A 23,925-nucleotide genomic window follows, 5' to 3' on the forward strand; every position below is an offset into this window, starting at 1 on the left:
GGGAGATGAGGGCTCTAACACAGGCGCTTAATCTGAAGATACCAAGTTTTGGCCAAAGCACACAGCTCTCTGGCTGCTAGAGTTTGGCTCCAGAAATCAAGTTATTAAAAACGAGTCAGCAAAGGGTGTTATGAAAAAGCACCTTATCTGGGAAAGCGGGCTTCTTTTAAAAATACTAATTGAAATTACACATGTTTTAATTAAAACAACATCTGCCAGGGTCTGAAGAAACATGTTTTGAAATGCAGAGAAGGTATGCCTCTAAAAATGTCCTCAAACCTACTTAATAAAGTAAAGCTTATACATTTCCCAGGAATAGAAATAACACACTGCTTTCCCAGGTTGCACTGAGGTTTCCAGAGACTTGAATCTTTCCCTGGGCACAGATGGGATTCCCCAGGGTCAGGAACGCAGATAAAGAAGGTGCCCTCGAGGCTGTGGTGAGTGGCCTGTGAAAGGTCTGCCCTCCAGGAGCGGACACCCACATCACAGGGGGTTCTGCTACATGGAAGCCACTGGCATGAGATGAGAAAGTAATAAAACGTGTGAACTTAAAAGGTAGCGCCACAGCTTTTAAGAGCCCTGGGAGATGCTGTGAGTACACTGTGATATTCTGAATACACAGAGGATGAAGACCAGGACATGTTTCGTTCCTATTCCTTGTGACCCCATGGACTGCAGCACGCCAGGCTTCCCTGTCCTTCCCCATCTCCCTGAGTTTGCTCAAACTCATGCCATTGAGTCGGTGATGCCATCCAACCATCTCATGCTTTCTTGCCCACTTCTCCTCCTGCCCTCAATCGCTCCTAGCTTGAGGGTCTTTTCCAATGAGTTGGCCAAATAACTTAGACAAACTTTGAGGCATGATCTCCTAATCAGCATCTGGAATGCAGCTTCATGGAGATGGAGCAGAGACTTAGGTATCTATCCTGGTCGGGAAGATCCCCTGGAGAAGGGCATGGCTTCCCACTCCAGTAGTCTTGCCTGGAGAATCCCACGGACAGGGGAGCCTGGCAGGTTACAGTTCATGTGGTCACAAGAAGTAGACATGACTGAGCAACTACCACCAACATGTCCTCATGATTCAGGAAATGGGTAAGATATATCCCAAAGTTTTAATTAAAACAACATCTGCCAGGGTCTGAAGAACTGGCAGGCGGATTCTCTACCACCGGACTACCTGGTGAAGATCAGGGCTGCCTGCTAAGTCTCTTCAGTCGTGTCTGACTCTTTGTGACCCCGTGGACTGTAGCCCCTCCAGGTTCCTCTGTCCATGGGGATTCTCCAGGCATCAATACTGCAGTGGGTTGCAGTTTCTTTCTCCAGGGGATCTTCCTGACCCAGGGATCGAACCCATGTCTCCTACACTGTCACGGGGATTCTCTACCACTGGAATACCTGGTGAAGATCAGTGCTGCCAAGTCTAGAATTCCATGGGTATACACCTTGATATTTCAGCTGTGAGATCATTAAATAAAAGAGATTGTTTACAAATCGGTACAACATTTAGGGCAGATTGGATACAATGAAGGTTCCTCCCACCCCCCTACCCTTTTCCCCTTCCACGTCTCCAAAGAAAAAGACATTTCTCACCAAGTAAAGATCTGACACAAGGGCAGCGGTTGGGGGGAAGGGGTGATTCTCATTCCATCAACATTACCGTTTTCTTTATTCTGTCTTCATTTCTACTTAAAGACAGAACATTTTTATGGTGTCCTTCAAATATAATCGGCAACCACTGTCTACAAAGAATCATCAGAGTGGTGAGATAAAATCTTTTATCCGGGTATCTCAAATAGACTGGGGCAAGGAAAAAAGCTAGGAAGGGAATGCCCTCCCTAGAATGAATGAAAGGGATGATCAGACAGCCTTGAGCGGGGAGGGAAACAGTGGTAGATTTGATGCTTCAATAATACTTAACTCCTGGGCAAGAAACTCCCCTTATTTTGTTTGTGATTTCACGAGCGTGGGAAAGTGTGTGATGCGCACTGCTACATAACCCTGGAGATTTGGGGGTCCCTCCTCCTCTGTCTTGGGGGACAGCAGTGTTTGGGAGCCAGCAGCCTTCCCTGGGAAATAGCCCTTCTTGATGCCAGCAAGAGTCGGAGTATGGGGCTCCCTTTGAGGCTGAATCGGGCTGAGGAGGTGTTGGAGAGAAGCTCAGACCGTTGCTAAGGTGAAAAGATGGTTGGCCCGATGTCAAGAATGGGTCAGATCATATGAATGTATGGAGGCATCTGTCTATGATTCCAAATGTGGTGACCCGATCTCCAGATGACGACAGAGCACAGTGGAAGGATCGTGCAGGGCAGATAGGACGTGACCACAGGACTGAGAAGAGCTGGGGAAGGAAGGGCCAGGTTCACACAGCAGCGGAAGGTCCTTCTCTTCAGTCCTGGGAGGGGAGCGAAGCAGCCAGGAGGATGCTCCCAGCGTCCCAGCCTGGCTCGGCTGCCTGAAAGGGTGGCAGGCAGCCACCTCCCGGGAAAGCGAGGGGAGGGTGCCCTGTGAGCTCTGCCAATACCACCAGCAGGGGCGCAGCGGCTCTTCCAACCTTTAGGAACTGTCAGGGCACATGCAGAAAGCATTGCTATTTCCCGCCCAACCCAAGCCTCTTCCAAAGTGGCAACAGAATGAGTTTGACTCGAGTCCAGGATTTCTGGCAGCATCTGAGCATCTTTCTTTCCTCTCTTCCCTGGATGCTGTGAAAAGAGCGTCCTCTTCCCTGCCCTCTCTCTATGTGGGATTCCCTAAACTTCCTCTAGATCGGCCCTTCAGAAGAAATAATCCACATTATTCACCCACCAGAGAATTAGTTCAGCAAATTTGTACTGAGCACAACAAAGGGCTAGGCATTGTAGGACATAGAAATAAATACGGCGCCTGACTCCTGCTTATTATCTCATTGGGAGGAGATGCAATGCAATGCAAAAAAAGTGAAAGACAGCACAAAATAAAATTATACAATGGGAATCTGCTTCCCCGGTGGCTCTGCTGTTGTTCAGTTGCTCACTTGTGTCTGACTCTTTGCGACCCCCATGGACTGCAGCGTGCCAGGCTTCCCTGTTCTTCACCATCTTCTGAAGCTTGCACAAACTCATGTCCATTGAGTCACTGATGCCATCCAACCATCCTTGTCACCCCCTATTTCTCCTGCCCTCAAAGATAAATTAAAAGATTTTCTTAATCAAGTAGGTACCATCTACCTCTGTTCTGAGGTCAAGGAGCAGTGTTCACCGGGGCTCTGAGTGATGTCTGGGGGTGTGGTGGGGCGGGGGGAGGTGAGTAAATGCACGGAGATGAAAGCACAGGCCAGGGAAGGGAGCTGCCCGGGTAAAGCTTTATGAGCAGGGACAATGGCACAAAGGCTGGTCTGGATGAAGAATTCATCAGAAAGCGTGGTTAGAGATAAGAGGCAGTTGGTGATACCACCCCGGTATCTTTCTTATCTAGTGTTCAGATGTGAAAAGCTTTCGTTTTGTTAGTTTTACGTGTTTGCTTGATGGCAGAAGAAATACCTGCCGTCTTCATCAGGAACGTTGACAACGTGCTGAAATGGATGACATTTTGGTAAATGTGTTAAGAGCGGGACAGTACTGTTTGTTCTTTCTGCCGAAGCTAATTATCACCATGAAAAAGAAACCCTTTCTGAATGATGAAGTAACGCTTTACTCAGGAGGATAATTAACATTTTTGGAAGGCTGAAAAGAAGTGGATGGATGTGCAGTCACCTGGACCACAGCACTACGTCATTCAGAAGAACACAAATATCTCCCCGTAGCCTACTTATCACCTGATGGCAGAGATATCCACAGAACCACGGACACAGCCTGAATGGGAAGACAGGGAGAGGCAGAAGATGTGACACTCTTTTCAGTACTACCTTTTTTAAAAATTAATTTTTTAGAAGAAACCAAAGAGGAAATAAAAAAATACCTGGAGACAAATGAAAACGAAAGCACAAAAATCCCAAACCCATGGGGTGCAGCAAAAGCAGTTCTAAGAGGGAAGTTGATAGTAATACTATCTTACCTGAGGAAATCAGAAAAATCACAAATAAACAGCCTAAACTTACACATAAAGCAACGAGAGAAAGAATTAATAAAACGCAAAGCTAGCAGAAGAAACCACAAAGATCAGAGCAGAAATAAATGGCATAGAGATAAAGAAAACAATAGAAGAGATCAATGAAACTAAAAGCTGATCTTTGAAAAGATAAAATTGATAAACCTTCAGCCAGACTCATCAAGAAAAAAAAAAAAAAAGGAGAGGACTCAAATAAATAAAATTACAAATGAAAAAGAAGTTAAAATGGACATCACAGAAATACAAAGGATCATAAGAGATTATTTACTGTAAGAGTCCCTTGGACAGCAAGGAGGTCACACCAATCAATTCTAAAGCAAATCAATTCTGAATATTCATTGGAAGGACTAATACTGAAGTTGAAGCGCCAATACTTGGGCTACCTGAAGCAAAGAGCCAACCCACTGGAAAAGACCCTGATGCTGGGAAAGACTGAGGGCAGGAGGAAAAGGGGGTGACAGAGGATGAGATGGTGAGATGACATCACCGACTCAATGGACAGGATATTGAGCAAACTCCAGGAGACAATGAAGGACAGGGAAGCCTGGCGTGGTGTAGTCCATGGGGTCAAGAAGAGTCAGACATGACTTAGGGACTGAATGACAACAACTATATGCCAATAAAATGAACAACTTGGAAGAAACGGACAAATTCATAAAGGTACAATCTACAAATTCTAGAATTCTAAAAAGGTATCAATCTCCTAAAATTGAACCAGGAAGAAACAGAAAATATGAACAGACCATGACAAGTGCTGAAATTGAATCTGTGATTTAAAAATTCCCAACGAACAAAAGCCCAGGACCAGATGGTTTCACAGGCAAGTTCTATCAACCATTTAGAGAAGAGCTGACATCTATCCTTCTCAAAATCCTCTGAAAAATTGCAGAGGAAAGAATACTTCCAAAGCCATTCTGTGAGGCCACCATCACTCTGATACCAAAACCAAAGATACCACAAAAAAAGAAAATTAGACACCAATTTCACTCATGAACATAGATGCAAAAATCCTCAACAAAATATTAGCAAACAGAATCTGACAACACATTAAAAGGATCATGCACCACGATCAAGTGGAATTTATTCTATCAGATCCTCATTAGAGCTTATGGGGTGAAGTAATTATTGAATAGCTTATTTGAACTTTTTCTTATCATGGAGTCCAAGGAAGATGAACCGTTCCTTAACCAGAGTTATGGTAACTGTCCCTCCCTCCACCCTTAATTAAAAGAACAATCTAAGAAGAGATGTAATTCAAACTGGACCCCCGTGATGGAAACAACTAGATTCCTTCTGACATTATGAGTGTCTGTATACATCTAGTAAACTTTAGTAGGATAATGAACTGATTTTTGGATAATTTTCTTTATTAATATAAAATCTTTTTCTTTAGTTAATATTTTTTTTTTTGCTTACTTAAAGTTTTGCTGATTTGCAGTTCACTATAAGATGATGACCAGACAGGAAAAAGTCATTAATAATTCAGTTATTCATTCATCAAATATTGATGAATCCCTGGTATGGGCCAGGTGTTGTTCTAGGTACACGATCTACATCAGTAAACACAAAAGATGGAACCTCCTTCTCTTAGTAGGTTGACATTCCAGTGCAGGGAGATGGACAAGAAACAAAGAAATAACATGTTCCATGTCAGAGGGTGATTAGTGCTGTGAAGATCAATAAAGCAGAAAAGGGGGTAGGATTTTAAAGAAGAGGCACCAGAAAAGGTTGTTTTGGGAAAGTAACACTTGAGTAAAGACCTGAGGGGTTGAGGAATAACCACACGGACATCTAAAGGAAGTGGAGATGGGGTGCAAGGAGCCGCAGGTTCAAGGGCCCTGAGGCAGGCTCATGGCTTAGGTCATGATGGAACCACAGTGAAGCAGCGGCCAGTGAGGAAGGAGGTGGGGCTGGAGAGGAAACAGGTACAGGGCCGCGTCTGCCTCACAACGACTTTTACCTTCACACTGAGAGAAATGAGGAGCTGATGCAGGGTTTTAAACGGAGAAAAGACATGCAGTAGGTGAGGTTTTCACAGGACCACTCTGGCTGCTCCTTTGAGAGTAGATGGTGGCACTGGGGTGGCAGCAAGGACTCCAGGAAAGTGGCCACGGTAATAACCCAGGTGAAAGAGGATGAGATTTAAGGAGGCGGCGGGGGTGGCGGGGGGACAAGGCAATGAAGATGAGAAGGGTCAGGTTCTGGGAAAATTCAGAAGGAAGCCAGACCTGCTGGTGGATTGGGTATGAGCGTGCAGAATCATAGGACCATTACAAGGACAGGTCACCATGGGGAAGTCTTCGGAAGGACTGGGCTTGGGACAGAAGACAAGGAACTCAGGCCTGGAGATGTTGTATTTGAGATGCCTGTCAGACCTCCCATGCGGGTGGTGGACAGGCTATTGTAGACAGAGATTTATGCCAGAGGTATCTATCTGGGAATTTTCAGACTATCTTTAATACTGAAGCTTTGGGCTTCCCAGGTGACGCAGGTGGTAAAGAACCCACCTGCCAATACAGGGAGATGTAAGAGATGCGGGTTTGATCCCTGAGTCGGGAAGAGACCCTGGAGGAGGGCATGGCAACTCACTCCAGTATTCTTGCCTGGAGAATCCCATGGACAGAGGAGCCTGGAAGGCTACAGTTCATAGAGTCACAAAGAGTCAGATGTGACTGAAGTATTAGCATATACCCCCCCGCCAAAGTTTTGATTGAGTTGATAGAGAAAAGTCCGCAAGTTCAATTTTGTTTTTGTTCTTGGTTCAAAGTCACTGCAGCTTTCTTTTCAACAGATAAAGTTCTGTATAGCATTGTCTCATAAAAACCCATTACTTTGGTACAATATTTAAAGCAAAAGAGTTAGCAAAGGTCACATTTCCTTTCTCCCAGACAGAAAAGAATAGTGTGCTGTTTTGTTCAATTCTGCTTTTCTTACTCAAGGAGAAAAGATATTGATTCCTTAAAGCCTATGACTGAGATATTTTCACTCCTATTTTTAAACGGCTGGCTCCCTTTCCTGTCTGGTGACATTTGATAGTAGAGGCTTAATTTAACACGGGCAATATGGACTTCCAAATGTTCCTGCCTCAGAGACAGTTCTAGATAACTGACTTCCTGGAGAGAAGAGACGCCTTGAAGCTGGAAAATCAATCAATAGTTCCCTACTTTGTTATATTTTAATCCACCAAAAGAAATAAAACACACAAATGCACAACACCTAGTAGCTCGTATCCAAGTAGCAGAGTGATTAGCTATTGATTTTTCCTCCATGTTACAGAGGAGCCCTAGGATTTGATTGGAAGCCACTGCTCTTTCTTGTCTGAAACAAACAAGTCAGGAAAAGGAAAGCAAATACACAGAGGGCTAACGGTGTAAATATGTAACACCTACCATCCGCATTTAAATTCAAACTAAGTATAAATATCAAGTTGTGAGCTTATTTCATGCCTGATGATGCACTGCAAGCATAACAAATAACTGCATTTATTAGACACAGATTTGAAATCTGGTCCCTGTGAATGAATAAGTGGCGTAGAGACCTTCAAGGGCTTCCCTGGTGGCTCAATCAGTAAAGAATCTGCCTACAGTGCAGGAGACCAGGTTCGATCCTTGGGTCAGGAGGGTCCCCTGGAGAATGAAATAGCAACCCACTCCAGTATTCTTGCCTAGGAAATCCCATGGACAGAGAAACCTGGCGACCTACAGCCCACGGGGTCACAAAAGAGTTGGACACGACTTAGCCACTAAACCAAAAGAGACCTGCAAACACTTGATGTTTATTGGAGGATATGATGGGAATTGTGGGGTGGAAAGTGGCTGGTTCCCAGATCATGAAGGGCCTAGTATATCACCCTCAGGAATCTGGAGAGAGGAAATAGACCATTGTCTCTATGCATAATCTGTGTATGAAATTTGAACCCATGCCTGGTATTCCAACTGCCCCAGGAACGGAGTCTTCCCTCTGCACTCACTCTCACCTGCTTTCCCTAGACCTCCTGAGGTCGCATGATCAGAACCTTTGCCATGACACGTGGTCCAGCTCCCTGCTGTCTGATCCTCGCTGATACCTATTACCTGTGGTCAAACTTGCCAGGCTCCATGCTGCATTGATCATCCACCCTACTGGAGTCATCTCTTTCACCCCAGGAGGTCAATGGTCCTTGGGGAAGCCGTGCCTCTCCTTGGGCAGGGCCCGGTGGTTCATCAGTTCTCCAGGCATCAATCAACCTTGGCCTGAGCATCCTCCCAGTTACAGGAGGAGGAACCAGAGCATCTCTTGGACAACCTGGACTCCCATCACCCACTATGCACCAGGCACATCAGGCCCCCAGAGACCTTGAACCCACCATCAGCCTGCTCCCAGACCCCCTTCTGGAGGGCTGTCTGCAGAGGCCGCTCCTCCAGCTTAGATAGTCTTCCCCCGAAAGAACCATAGGGCCCCATCTCATCAGCTTCAAGTCTTTGCTCAAATGTTAGCTTCACAATAGCTGTCACCTTGACTTTGACCTCTCAAACCCATAATCCCTGATGTTAAATGAAAGAAGCCGGATACAAAAGCTCACATCTTACATGATTCCATTTACTTGAAATATCCAGAATAAGAAAATCCACAGAAACTAAAAGCAGACTGCTGGCTGCCAGGGGCCAGTGGGGGAGGGGGAAATAGGGTGTGGCTACTTAATGGGTACAGAGTTTGGGGGCTTCCCAGGTGGCACTAGTGGGAAAGCACCCACCTGCCAATGCAGGAGACAAATGAGGCATGTGTTCAATCGTGGAACTCCAGGAAGCTTCCCTGGAGGAGGGCATGACAACCCACTCCAGAATTCTCGCCTGGAGAATCCCATGGACAGAGGAGCCTGGTGGGCTACAAGTCCATAGGGTCGCAAAGAGTTGGAGGGGACTGAAGCGACTTAGCACACAAAGGGTTTTCTTCAGGGTCACAAAAATGTTTTGGAACTTGACTCAGGTGGTGGTTGCAGAACACTGTATAAATACTACATGCCATCCAAAAGGTACATTTTAATGTGATTAATTTTATGTTATGTAATTTTCACTTCAATTTTAAAACACTGCAACCTCACCAATGACAGCGTGCCTGACCCAGCACCACTTTCCCCCACAGAATGTTTCAGTCACACCGTGGGATTCATGTGTGTCTTTTGGTGGTCGCCCCTGTCCAGAATGTAAACTCCATAAGGGCAAGACCTTCTCTCTGCTTTGATATCATCTCTAGGCCTAGAGGGCTTCCCCTGAAGCGCAGCAGTAAAGAATCCTCTGCAATGCAGGAGACCTAGGTTCGATTCCTGGGTTGGGAAGATCCCCTGGAGGAGGGAATGGCAATCCACTCTAGTATTCAGAGGAGCCTGTCTACAGGCTACAGTCCATACGGTCACAGAGTTGGACATGACTGAAGCGACTGAGCACTCATGAACGCTAGGCATAGAACAGCCCTAGAACAAAATAGGTCATGGACAAACATTTGTTGAATCGATAGACTTATGGATGACCTCTTTAATGCTTCATTAATGAAGGATCTTCCCTTTCTTGAATACAAAAATAAAGGGAGATGATTCTTGAAAAATAGGACTGGAGAGCCAATCTGGTCTAATGCAAAATAAATTTTAACACAGAGAGGAGAAGAAGAGGCCTGCTTCCCATTAGAATTCCCGTTCACAACATGGAAAGCAAACAAACAGCCTGGCAAGGGTTTAGAGGATCAGGACATGGTATCCAGTGCTCAGCACTGCAGTCGTTTTTAATTTGTAAGGATTAGGAACGTCAACAAGCCTCACATTTTCCTCTAAATTCTAAAAGATAAATTAGAGCATTGATTTCCGCTAGAAGGAGAGCTGGAAAAACAAGGTCTCTAACACATGCTCTGTTTCTGCACGCACATATATGCTCTGCATGTGGGTTCAAACACAGGAAATGCATTATACTTCAATTAAAAAAAAAGATGGAGATGCGGTGAATCGGAGGGAACATACCAATGAGCTCCTTATTCCTGACGTCCAAGGCCATGTTCCGGAGCGCGGTGGCCACTGCGCACACCACACGGTCATTGTCGATCCGCAGCAGCTCCACGAGGATGGGCAGGCCTTTCTCTTTCCGGACAGCAGCTCGGATATATACCGACCACTGCAAATGAGGGGAGGCCAAGGCGTTAGGAGCTGGGGTGGGTGGAAACCCTCCAAGCAAACAGCGCCTGTGGGTGTTTCGGACCGTCCTCCACAGGCGACCAAAAGGTTGAATTATCAAGACCTCCTTGTAGAATAGGTTGAGCCTATCAGACATGTATTTAAAGGTTTTAACTTTATTTTTGCCTCCAACTTAGGATGGAGGGTTCAGCGTTAATCAGTTCATCACACTTCATTTCTCTGGTGCCAGCTTTCCCAGTCCAAGAGTTAGAAAGATATCTGTGTGGTGTCTTTATACCTGATGCTTTAAGATATGGAGGTTTGGGACAGGAAGGGCTGGTTACTGACATGAAGAGGAAAAGAAATCCTGGAAAAAGTAGAAAATGATAAAAGGTTGCATACAGGTGATTTAAAAAAAAAAACAAACTTGAATTTGGAAGTGGGGCAAAGAGATCTTACAGAAATTACTGTCAATTAAGTTGTTTGCTGAATAATTAGGAGGAAATAAATCGGAAAACGGTACAGCCGAGGAGAGGTACATATGACATCAAAGATGAAGAGTGAAAATAATAAAATTTAAAAAATTGAAATATATTATATCCAGGGCCATAATTCAATGTCTAATTTATAAGGTAAGCATACAATTTGTTTTGGGTTAGTGGTGGTTGGCCTTAGTAGAACACATCTAAGGCTTTTCATGGAAATGTATTTGCCATATCAGGACAATAAAGCATTTTGATGCATTGAACCAAATACGGGTAGGCTCAGGTTTTCTAGACATTTGAGTACACACACTTTACACTTCTGTACCGTGTTCCAGAGAAGAGCATGTGCCACAAAAACCAACCCGTATAAGGGTTTAATCCATTGCAATTTCATCTATGAGTTAAGAAAATGAAATTCATAACACGAGGTTTCGGATTCTGTGGCAGAGTTCTCCTGGGGACCACCGAAGGTGGACAGAGTCCCCACCCTCCCCGCCGGGCCCCGCCCCCCTTTCCCCGTTGGGACAGGCACCCCAGAGCTGGCTCTCACCTGTGGCAGGCAGGGAGCCCCCTCTGGCAGTGAACGTAGGGCATATGCCATGCCTGCCACATCCTCAGCCCAGCCCTGCATGAAATATGAGATTAAAAAAACACACAACTTCATCCTGTCCTACGTTAGAGAAGTCACATTCACATAGTTTCTTATCCCCATCAACTTGGACTGTTCACTTTCTCCTGACCCTACACTGTCGTTCAGACTCTAGAAGGTGGGGTGGCGGAGCAGAGGGAATTCACGACAGCATCTCTTGACTGCAATGAACTATTTCATAACCCCAGTTTCAGGAAGCAGAGGAATGGATGGTCAGAAAGTCTTAGACATGGAAAAAAAATTTTTCGAGGTTTGGAAACCGCTTCTTGAAATTTAGCTGTCAGGATGGGATATCCCTCCCATGGAAAGGAGCTTCATGAAGCCAGTTCAAACTCTCCGTCATGTCCATGGGAAATTTCATTTGCAATCTAACGTGCTGAGACATGATTTTCATCTACTCCTCCACTATTGCTAAGCCTTCTGATTTCCAGGTCCAGGAGTAGGCTAGACACCTGAGCTTATGTAGCCCATTCACTGTTGGGTTCTTCCCTAAAACTAAGGAAAAAGGAAATCAGAGGATGGAGTCCATGTGTCCATATGGTAAGATAAACATCAACAATGTATTTTAATGCTGGGGAGATATTCTGGGCCTTTTGAGAGACCAGGATATTTTGGATATTTTTGGAACTCAGGCAGGCTAAAATCAGGCCCAGAGATGACCTCTTTCCTAGAACCACCTCATCCTAGACCCCAGATGCTGGCTTGTGCATTTGTGGTCTCTTCTAATCCCCAAACTCCTGGGAGAATGACACTACTGTTCTTATTTTATAGACGAGGAGAGCTAGACACAAAGATGTTAAACAACTGCCCGCAGGTCTCACCTGTGCCCCGTGACCCCGTGACCCCGAGTCCTCGCCCTCTGATTCTGCTCTCCATGATTCTGACAATATTCCCTCCTCGCCATCATCTCATTGTCTCACCTAAACCTCTGCGCTCAGTCCTTTCCCTCCCTTCCGTTCTTCCCAATATCGACAGAGGAGAATCTGGCCATATTTGAAACAAACCAGGAAAGGTCCGCTATAACTTACTTTTTCCTCCTTAGATTCCTAGCTATTATATACCTTCCTGTTGGATGGAAAGATGGCTTGGTGTTTGTAAAATGATGAGTCCTTCAGCTTTGCCGGGAACTGATTTGAGAGGAATACAAATGGCTATGCATGGCCAAAAACATGCACAAGTTGTAGATATACTTTTCTGGTGTGAGAAAATGGTACACAGTGATATGCTCTAAGTGAAAAGGGAAAAACGAGACAATGGATTTGATCTTATGTGAGCGACACATAGAAAATAGCTTTTATTTTGAAACTTTTAGTTGTGTGTGTGTTTGTGTGGGTATGGAAAATCCCCAGTATTAGCTCAGCATATGATGATTCACAATTAATTATTTACAATTCATTCAAAAGATGTTGCAAGCTTCTAAAGTTTTCTTGACATGCAAGGATTTAGGATAGTGATGCTTTTTAAAACACAATTATTTATTTAACTTTTGGCTGCATTGTGCGGTATGTGGGATCTTAGTTTCCTGGCCAGGGATCAAACCTGCACCCCTTGAGATGGAAGGCAGTCTTAACTACTGGACCCTGGGAGACATCCCGGAATAGTGATGCTTTTTAAGTAGCAGCTGAGCAGTCTTGGAGCAGGTCATGTATAACCCCCATGTGAACCTTTGTGTAACCCAATAAGAAGGAATAAAGAGGTGAAAAGAGAGAAAGGCATGACGCAGTATTTGGGAGATGGGGAATGTGTCTCAGCTGCACTGAACACAGAAGTGCGAGACTCATATAGAGTTTTTCCAAAAGAGAAGTGAGTTGCCTTGGACAGTACTGCAGCCCATGGGGTATTAGTAAAGTATATGAGTTGCCAAGAGCTTTGTAAGTGAAACAAAAGTGGAAGTATCACTGGCATGAAAACAGGTGAACAAGAGAGAAAAGGTTATGGTAATTCATTGTAACTGAGGTGGAAATCTTTGGACAGAACTTGATTTTTTTGCAAACAGAATGATAGCATTGTGTATCGAGCCCACCAGTGAGGACGAAAGGAACAAAGCAGGTGTGGACCAGCCTGGCTTTCGGAATGGTCCATGAGCTGAAGAGAGGATGCATGATGATTCAAAAGGAGAAGAAGGAAGAAAAGGAAGAGGAGGGGGAGGATGAGAGAGAAGAGATGAAGGAGGAGGAGGAGGAGGGGAAGAAGAGAAGGGGGAGGAGAGGGAAGAGAAGGAGAAAAAGGAGGCAGAGGAGAGGAGTTAGAGGACGAGGAAGAGGAAGACCTCGTTCAGGAGAAAACATGGCCGAGGCTAAGGACCTGAGGATGCAGAAGGATTAGCTGGCCAGTTGATTGGGATTCACTGGAATGGCAGGCATTGGACTATGTCCACCTGGGTTAATGAGAGGGTGGGCCTGCATCTCAAGGGAGCTCAACAGTGGGAAAGGCGGCTGTGGGCCGGAAGAACACCTTGGACCAGAGACAGTCCAATCACCAGCTGCCCCATCCCCGCTGAGAACCCCACAGGACAAGGACGCTTGTCCTGGGCAAGAGGAAACACAGGGGAGAAATGATTCCAGACAGAAATGAATACTCGATCTCCATCCCCTGCAGGGATATGCTGGTAAGAGCCCCAAGTTGAGCGCCAACCACAGGGGGCATGAGAAGATGAAGGCTGACAAATGTGGCCAAGTGGTAAGCCTGGAGGAACTGAGAAATAGTTTGATTTGACTGAGTTTGCAAGAAGTGTTCAGATGAAGTGTTTTCCCCCCTTTTATTGCATCAGGCAAAACAAGGGCTCCAAGATGACTTTCAAAAGAGAACATTTCTGGTTGTGAATCTGCAGTCTTTTTCTGCTTCCTGCTTAGCAGATGATGGCCCTAAGTGTAGCCTTGGATGACCACATCTTCATGACACCTTGAAAATGGCAGAAGAGCTGTCAGCCTGGGGGAAATAATTCATAGAGAGGAGCTTTCCTCCTCATATATCTTCCTTTACCTGTTACATCAGAGAAAGTAGCTTTTACCTCCTATCTTGTTTGAGGCCTTGTGTATTTGGGGGGTCTCTTTGTCATAGCAGCAGCTAGAATTCTTTTAAATAATGAGATGTGTTAGTGTATTTAAAATGAACTCTAACCACTGACTTATAGTCCTAGGTTTTAACTAGTGCTGTTGGAAATGCGCTTCCTCATCCTTGATTTGTTCCTTGTGAAAATGACCCCTGGGATGCTCTTGTATGTTGTGTGCATACACCCCCTTGTGTATATACAATGCCTTGTGTGTATACACCCCCTTGTGTATATTCTCCTATTATGGCACCTCTCATGTATTTTTCTGGACTTTCTGTTTATATGTCTATTATTCTAGAAGGTACCTGAGGGTAGTTACCAAGTCACATTCATCTCTTTATGTCAACTGTCTTCTAATTTCTGGCTCACAGATGGAAATTAAAAATGTTTAACTGGTAAAAGAAAACGTCAGGTTGATTTCTAGTACCAAGTGTGTGCTATTTAAGAACAGCATTCTCCACTGTAAGGAACTATATAAAAAGGACCATGTGAAAGTCACTCAGTCATGTCTGACTCTTTGTGACCCCATGGACTATACAGTCCATGGAATTCTCCAGGCCAGAATACTGGAGTGGGTAGCGTTTCCCTTCTCCAGGGGATCTTCCCAACCCAGAGATCGAACCCAGGTCCCCTGCATTGCAGGCAGATTCTTTGCCAGATAAGCCACAAGGGAAGCCCGAGAATATTGGAGTGGGTAGCCTATCCCTTCTCCCGGGGGTCTTCCTGACTGAGGAATTGAATCAAGGCCTCCTGCATTGCAGGTGGATTCTTTACCAACTGAACTATTAGGGAAGCCCCAAAAGAACCAAAGCAACTGCAATTATAGACAGGACCAGTAAGTTAAAGGTTCCTCTGGAGGAAGAAATGGCAACCCACTCTAGTATTCTTGCCTGGAGGATTCCATGCACAGAGGAGACCTGTGGGCTACAGTTCACGGGGTCACAAAAAGGTCAGACACGGCTGAGTGACTGAGTACAGAGTTCTAACCACTTCCACAACAGTGTAATCAGAGTTTGAAGTGATCATACATCTCTTTGGGAGTCACTCATCCTTAATTCTCTGTATGGGGACAGAACTTTTGGTGTAGGGTTTTGGAATAGTTGCTTGCCCTCAGGGCTGGAAGGACACAATACTGAGTTTCATGTCCTGGGCCATCACAGCTCTGATCATGTTGGGACACTCAAACTGAAGTTTCCATGTTAGAATTCCTCTCTGTTCCCAATGCGTGGGTAATTAACCTTGGCAGCTCCCAGGCTTGCCCAGATCTTAAACTGGGCTCAGAAAGGATTTCTTCTACAGATAGTTTTACAGCTGCTCTAGGAATCCTTGGAATTTCCTATGGAGATTGGTTGCACCTGTGAGGTACCAAGCCCAAATCAACTTTATACACGAATGGGCCCAACAGGTTTAAAGATGCCACCCCAGTGTCTTCTCGCTGGCATTACTGCTGGTGAAAAATCAGCTGTCATCCTTATCTTTATATGCAACATGTCTTTTCCTCTGGCTGCTTTTAAGATTTTCTCTTTATTACTGATTTTCAGCCATTCGATTATGAAGCACTTGGTATCGTTTCTTCATGTTTCTTAGGCTTGGATCAGTGAGTTTGTGGTTTTCATTAAATTTGAAAAATATGGAACCATTTGGAAGATTTTTCAACCATTATTTCTTCCTGTTTTCTTTCTCCTTTCTCCCACCTCTCCTCAGGGAACTTTAATTGCATGTATATTAGACCCACTTAAGGCTCATGGATGATTGGTAGCTTTGTCTTTTTCTCTCATCATTTTATTTTAAATACTGCTTCCAGGGCAATATTTAAATTCATTAACCTTTTATTCAGCAATGTCTAACCTGCTGTTAATCCCATTCCATGTGGCTTTTTTTTTTTTCCAATTCAGTTTATTTTCAACTCTAGATGTTTTACTTGGGCCTTTCCTATATTTTATACATTTCTAATGAACTTTTTGAACACATGGAGTAGAGTTATAATGACTGCTTGTCTGATACCTTTAACATCTTGGTTGGTTTTGAACTGCTTTTGAATGATTGATTTTTCTCCTCATTATGAATCACATTTTCTTGTTTATTTTCAATTGGATGTCAGACATCCTTAATTTTAATGCACTGGATGCTGGGTATTTTTGTATTCCTATAGGTATTTTTAAACTTTAGGATGCAGTTAATTTACTTGCAAACTATTGATCCTCTGCATCTCACTTTTAAGATCTGATAGAGAAGACTAGAGCATATTTAGTCCAGGGCTAATTATACCTCATTGCTGAGGCAAGACTCTGAGAGTACTCTACTCAAGGATCCACCAATCACCAGGTTTTCCAGTGTGGCTCTTGGGAATGCACACTGTATCCATTCCTGTGCAAGTGCCAGGTTTCATTTCTGTTTAATAATTTCAGGAAATTTTTTCTTCAGCCTTGAGTACTTCCCTCTTGTGCATGCACTCAGCTCTCTGCTGAGTATCTGAGCAGATCCTCTGAAGATTTCAAGGGTTCTTTCTAGGTGTGGCTTTCTCCTCTTTGGGGCCGTCCTTAAGCTCTGGGCTTCCCTATGGCTCAGACGGTAAAGAACCCGCCTGCAAAGTGGGAGACCTGGGTTTAATCCCTGTGTTGGGAAGATCCCCTGGAGAAAGGAATGGCTACCAACTCCAGTATTCTGTCCTGGATAATTCCAAGGACAAAGGAGCCTGGCAGGCTACCATCCATGGGGTCACAAAGAGTCGGACATGACTGAATGACTTTCACTTTCACTATAACCTCTAGTCACCTTGGTCTCCCTAGATTCCCAGTTGTATCTCCTTAGCTCTGACTGTCTGCCAAGCTTCTCCTGGGTTTTTAATCTCTGTGCTATGGTCTGCAAATTCTCTCAAGACAGCAATCAGGGACAGCCATGGGGCTCACCTGGCTTATTTCCTGTTTCTCAGAGCTCTCTTTCTTCATTGACTAATGCTTAGTGTTTTAACAACCATTATTTCATATATTTCTCCAGTTTGTTTTTGTTGCTGCTGCTATTGCTATTTAAAGGTACTTGGTACTCCATCTTGGCATCTTGGCTGGAAGGGAAAATCCCTCAGCTCTAGCTGTTTCTACAATATCTGAATGTAATTCTATCACTCAGCACGTTGCTATTTAATGACACTGGTGAAAGTAAGCCAGACTGTCCAAAAAGGGCTTACTCTCTAGTCAGTTTGGATGTGTGTGGCATTTATAACACAGATGCAGCCCTTACCATCAATACTGCTTAGTGGGGTCTTAGGAGAAACCACTAGCTACTGTGTGGTTAGAACCAATGACCTGGTTTTGGTCCTCCTCCTCCCTATCTCCTCCTGAGGCTGGATCATCCTTGTCCTGCCTTAGGCTGGTCATCACGTCCAAGTGAACGCATTGTGTCTAGGAGCCTGCTAACTAGGCAGAGTCCTCAGATAACCTCTGTTTATTCTGACCCAATTACTAACCCATGAGGCATGATGCTGCATGCCCCATTTTTTCATCATAATCTTTCACAACTCTGTTTCTTTGCATTTAAACCTTATGCTTTATACACCACTATTAACTAGGACAACAATCTTTGTCTTAGATGTTAAGCCATGATACTTACTTTTATTCGTTACACTCCACTCATTTAGCTTAATTCATTTTTAATGATACACCAATTGCTAAGCCACACTAAATTCAATGCCCCTCTTAAGTTCCCTGTCCTTAGGAACAAGTCTCAGATTTCCCAATTCTCTTTATTTTTTATTCATTTGGGCCACATGGCTAGAGGTTCTATTTCCTTCTCACTAAATCTATGTTGCTATCATGTTACTTCATTAAATATTAACAGATTAATATCCAAGTATCTCTTTATTTCCTCTAATTCTGAACATAAATGGGAAAATAATAGACTTTCTGAGAATAGTCCCATTTTAGGGAGAAAACTGACCACACAAAGATATCTAAAATGTTTGATTTAAAAGCAACAGAACAGATGTATTTTGACAGTTCTAATCCTGACTTTCCATAGAGTTCAAGTACGATAAAAATAAACCACAAATGGGAGCATTCATTTACATTTTGGAACTCGTCAAACTACTACATCCAACTGCTTTAATATTCTGTGACAAAATTGTTTTACTGTAAATGAGGAAAAGGTAACTGAAGTCCATGTTAGCTAAGAAAAACACTTCACGTTGCTTCTGCCATTATGTTTTTCTGATGCTCATAAACCAAGTAATGAGTGTTTTAAAGTTTAAAAAGTATGTGGGGCCATTATGAAGATCTAGTTTGCTAGTCAATTTTTCACAGAAAAGTGTGCTGCACATCTCCGCATAAACAGAAGTTATTGTTTCAGATGATGAGGTCTATAAAAAGCTCTCTCCATGTAAAATTCGGATGTTTTACCTTCACATTTCTGCTTTTGTTTGGATCATAAAATTAAGGACACTTAAAGAACACCACTAAATTTCAACAGTTGCTATAAAAAAACACATTCTTAGAACCCTAGGTTTTAGATGGTAATGCTGTCTTCATGAAATTTGATGCTGTTTGTGTGTCCTCAGTCAATCTTTTAACTGATCAAGTTTGTTTGGTTCTGGTATAAACTATTCTCATCTTTAAAAAGTTATAACCATTTATCAGTGTTGGCTTAATGACAATCCTCTCAAATCACTCCTATTGCTTATCCATCTTCCCTTCCCACATATTCCCCTACCATTTAACATGGTACCTTACTAAATTATACAAAGAATAACAATAATGTGATACTGACCTTTATGCATGCTTGTATATTTGTATTTTTATAAGAAGATTCTTATACAAGCACATACATTTATAACTATGCACAAATATGCCCTAAAGCGCCTTTGCCTTGACCAAGGATTATCCCCTTTGCATAAAGCCATCAGGAAGGCCAGTGTTCTGTATAAGCAAGGATGACACCCTGAGAGTCAAAATTCTACTTTAACTATTGGAATAAAAGTCTTTCTAAAATGCTTTGTCTTCTAAAATTACTAGTAACCATTCAACATTTTCTTGATGACAGTCAGCATTATGACCATCAGTGATTAGAATAAATGAAATAGCCAAAACACTGAATGGCCTCTGACATTTTTTTCTTTCTTGCATCCTTATATTTACTTCTTCTAACTCCTTTATCTTTTCACTTTGCCATCAGTGTATCTATTTGCCCTTCTTACCACAGATCTGTGTGCCTACTTACAAGAGTAACTCCTTGCATTTTTTAATTTGTTGTTTGAAATATGATGAAGGCTGGGAAATTCAATGGTCATAGTTGTTAAGCTTTGTCTAAAATACAGAATGGCTCTTGTGATGTTGATTTTAGCTGTTGTAGACCATTCTGCCTCTTACTCAGTAGTCTCTATTAATAATAAGAAAATTACCAATTCAATGCATCTGGATATATGGGGATGAATTTTACACTGGGGATAACTAATGTTCAGGTTAATGCACTGAAAACAGTCAGAAAGATGTTATTGCTAGAAAATTCTGAGAATTTTTATCAGACTTCTTCCTTAATTCTCATTATATAACCCAAAGCAGGAGAGAATTTTTGAATATCAAAATACTATAAATCAGTATAAAATCATATACACTGTAAATTTACTGTTTTATTACTCCAAACACCTAAAGACCCAGACGTATCTCAGCAGCTCATCCAGCTGACCTGGTTATGTGAGACACAGCACCTATGCCTTTAATCACCAAATTAAATACAAAGTCCAATGCTTCAGGAATCGTGGAACGGGGCAATGACATCAAAATATGCATCCTAAAAAACACTGATGAGTCTGAAAACTGAAAATAGTTCTCTCACAATTCCTTTCTATCAATTTTATATCCTATTGACTACATATTCCCATCTGAATCAAAGGACCAAAAGAAGAATCATAAATTGTGATCATCTGAAGATGCGCTACTAACTGCTTAGTGACTGACGGATGTTTATAAATATAAAAGACTGCTATTCATAAGAAAGACATATGGACAGAGACACTAGTTCTGTTAAATGTCTGTGTCTCAGCATTATTGCTCAGCCAAGCACAAGGCTTAGCAGTGGGGTACAAAGAAATAAATGGAACCTGGTTTCTGCTCTTAGAGGTCTTATAGACCAGATTCTCTTCTAGAGGACATCCTTAGTAACCTAACAAGAAACAATTGAATAACTGGAGATATTTATTGCCGGGAGCCGTTATGAGAGGTCCCGCCCGTGATGAGGTCATGAAAAAAATACTGGGCAGGCAAGGCCGTCCGAGACCCCATCCATGACGAGGTCACGGGGCAAAAACCTGACAGGCAAGGCCGTCTAGGATAAGGGACCCTCCAGGTTGGCCTCGGCCTCTACCCCACCCTGTATCCTCCCCCCTTTTCTGCTGTTGTTCTTGTTTGCCCTGCTGCGGATTCTTGTGTTGCCTGCTGAGAGCTCTGCTGCTCCTCTTTCACTGAATGAGGACCAACTTAAAACCCTAATTAATAAATCTCCTGGACGCTGGTACCCTATGAAGGGGCCAGGGATAAAGAAAATGCTTCAATTCAAACCCTTTTGCTGGCATTCTGGCTTGTTTGATAAACATGTGCTCTCATTGCAAAAAATGCTCTTGATTGTTCTAAACATCCTAAGCACAGTACGCTAACAAAAGAAACTATTAAGCATAGGACCCTTCACGGGGTGAGAAAAGCTCCACAAATATGACAGCCACAAATGTGCCTAATAGAAAATACTTTAGATAGAGATTAGCTGGCGACTTCTTGCAGGTAGTTAACTTTTAGACTAAGAGCCTGTTTTGTGCCATATCTGCTGTTTCGGCAGTCCTTCACATTTCTGTTCTGTAAAAATGTAATCCTATCTAGTTCCCATAGAGATGAGCTTATTAAAAAAAATAGATTAATTATAAAAAAAAACAGGGTCAGCTACTGAAGGTGCTTAAGTTACACCAGGTGCAAGCCATAAAATATTAGCAGGCCTGAAGGCCAAATGATAAAAAAGACTCTTGTAAAGGAAAGTATGTAGATAACATCCTGTTTCTGTTAAAGGTCAAGTTGCTGTAATGTTTTGAGATGACCTGTGTGTAAGCAATATGCACTTCCCCCAAAAAGATGTTGTTAACGGTATAAAGGGGCCATACAAAAATAAACTTCAGACTTAGCCCTTGAGCTTTGTCTCACTCTCTCTCTCATTCGCCGACGCCGTTCATCCTGAGGGTTCCCCTAGATCCTGCTGGGGCTAGACCCCGACAATTTATCCTTAAATATGATGTGGAGATGTACAGTTCTTGGTACGTGACATGTCTTTTTTCTCTGGCTGCTTTTAAGATTATCTCTTTATTTCTGATTTTGAGCAATTTCATTATAATGTACCTTGGTATAACTTTTTCATGCTTCTGGTACAGTTTCTTGAGTTGCTTAGATGTGTGAGTTTGTGGTTTTCATTAGATTTGGAATGTTTTCAATCATTTCTTCAAATAGCTTTCTTTTTCTTCTTTCTCTCTTGTCTTGTTTTGGACTCCATTAATACATATATTTCAGGCCACTTGAAGCTCACTGATGCACTGTCCATTTTTTTCCTTTTTTTTTTCTGTGTATTTCATTTTGTATAGTTTACAATCGCTGTCTTTCAGTTCACTAAACTTTTCTTCTGCAATGTCTAATCTGCTATTGATTCCATCCCACATATTTTTCATTTAAGATGCTATATTTTCAACTCCAGAAGTTTTATATGCGTCTTTATAAATTTTTCATGTTTCTAATTAATTTTCTGAACATATGGAATACAGAGCTTAACTTTTGAAGCAAAGGTTGAAATCTTACAATCAACATCTTCTAGCGCTCAAAGACATTTCTCCATTTTTAACTTGTTCTTATAAGAACCTAACTATTTGGCAAGTAAAAATAATAATTCATTAAAAAATCAAAATGTGGCAAACTTGCCATCATCTAGATGGCTTTGCATTTCAGATCAGACTCTGCTCTAGAGAGCATCCCTTCCCATCCCCTTTAATCCATCCTCCAAGGCAAGGGAGGTGGGTGGGGACTTGCAGCAACTTAGTGCTCTTGGGTGATCAGTGATGACCCTTTGGCCTATGACATCCTGCATCTTTGAATCCAGCTTTGTGACTAACCTACATGATGTGGCGGGAAGTCACCCATGACTGCTTCTGCTTAAAGATGATGCACCTGGGACACATTGAGATGCTTTAACTTTCCCAGAGCCACAAAGCTTAGAAAAGTTTTGAACTGTGACCGGACTCAAAGCCTCTTAACTTTAGATGGAAGTAAAGACTCAGGACAAGTTCAAGGAACTGACTTCCATGACTGTCACTTTCCTAGCTCTGCAAGGCTATCCTCTGGCATTCTGCCTGGTGAGACTCTAACTTTGAAACTTTTCTTTGGATGAAAGCAAACGACAAATTCACTTCAATCCCCGCTCCACCTGAATTCTTAAGGGACAACATTAGGGATGCCTTAAGGGTGGAGAGGGAAAGGAATAATTATGCTCATTCCTAAAACCTAAGAGAAGAGAGGGCCTGGCATGCATGAGTAAGTAGCCAGCTCCTGGGAAGTATCATCAGGGGCTGGGTCCCAAGAGCTGTGCCCCAAGAGCTGGAAGGTCACACCCAGGAAAGATGGTGCTGCAGCTGAGACTGTAGAAATGGAAACGATGATGGGAGGGACAGAGAAGTGACAAGAGGCAGGTATTGGAAGATCTGATAAGAAGAGAAGGTATTATTACAGGGCAATACTGAAGCCAGTATGTGTGGTACCCATGGTACTGAGCTTCTGAGAATGATCTAAAGCTATGTGTTTATATCAATATTGTTTTGAAGAAAAAATGAATGGTAAGGAAAGGAGTGATGTATGAATAGTCCAAAACTCCAAGCATTGAAATTAAATGAATGGAAAATGGAAGGCTGAGGTTTAAACTCCTTCTCTTGATATTTTCTCCGTATTCCCTCATTCTTCTAAGAGGTTAACACTCTTTTATGCAAAAAGGCAATTTAGCTCATGGAACTAGCAGTGACCAAACACAAGAATTCTTGGTTATCATGAATCCTTCCTTTCTACCCAAAAGGAAGGTCATGAAAACTTTCTGTGAGAACCCATCAGGAAGACTGTGTTTATAAAAATCCAGAGAAAAAGACCCTCCTAGTATCTTTCCCAACCATACAATTGTTTTAATTTAACATCTTGCCAAAGATAACTAGTAACACTATTCTTCCCTGTAATCCCATAATTTAAAAATGCAAGTGGTTCTTTTCCTTTGGGGACAAGACCAGCTACGATATTACAGGATTCACAGGGGTTTTTATACAAGATGTTTGGGTATCAGCTCTGTCAGTGACAGTGCTTTGAAAAGCCTCGACATGTTCCCAGTCACCTCTGAAAAGGAAGGAACTCAGCTACACAGACAGAATGGAAAGCATATCACAGCATCTTCCATGACTATACTGACATCTATTCCTCTGTGTTTTGCAGGCATCTTCAAGGACCTCCTTAAGAAGACTTTTTCAAAG

The 23,925-nt window shown here is 42.9% G+C and overlaps 1 protein-coding gene across 2 annotated transcripts in view; it reads right to left on the reverse strand.

The window, feature by feature from the left end:
* The window catches only part of CTNND2 (catenin delta 2), a 1,083,336-nt gene that overhangs the window by 101,224 nt on the left and 958,187 nt on the right, over positions 1 to 23,925 (reverse strand). Inside the window, exons 16-17 of one of the 2 annotated variants that reach the window (XM_043488911.1) lie at positions 11,258 to 11,332; positions 10,073 to 10,223 (exon numbers count right to left, since the gene is read on the reverse strand). In XM_043488911.1, coding sequence (XP_043344846.1) covers positions 10,073 to 10,223; positions 11,258 to 11,332 — 226 coding nt within the window. The remainder of the gene's footprint in view (positions 1 to 10,072; positions 10,224 to 11,257; positions 11,333 to 23,925) is intronic. The other variant, XM_043488912.1, reaches the window with a different exon arrangement.

The sequence above is a fragment of the Cervus canadensis genome, chromosome 16 (genome assembly GCF_019320065.1).
Source record: "Cervus canadensis isolate Bull #8, Minnesota chromosome 16, ASM1932006v1, whole genome shotgun sequence".
Lineage (NCBI taxonomy): Eukaryota > Metazoa > Chordata > Mammalia > Artiodactyla > Cervidae > Cervus > Cervus canadensis.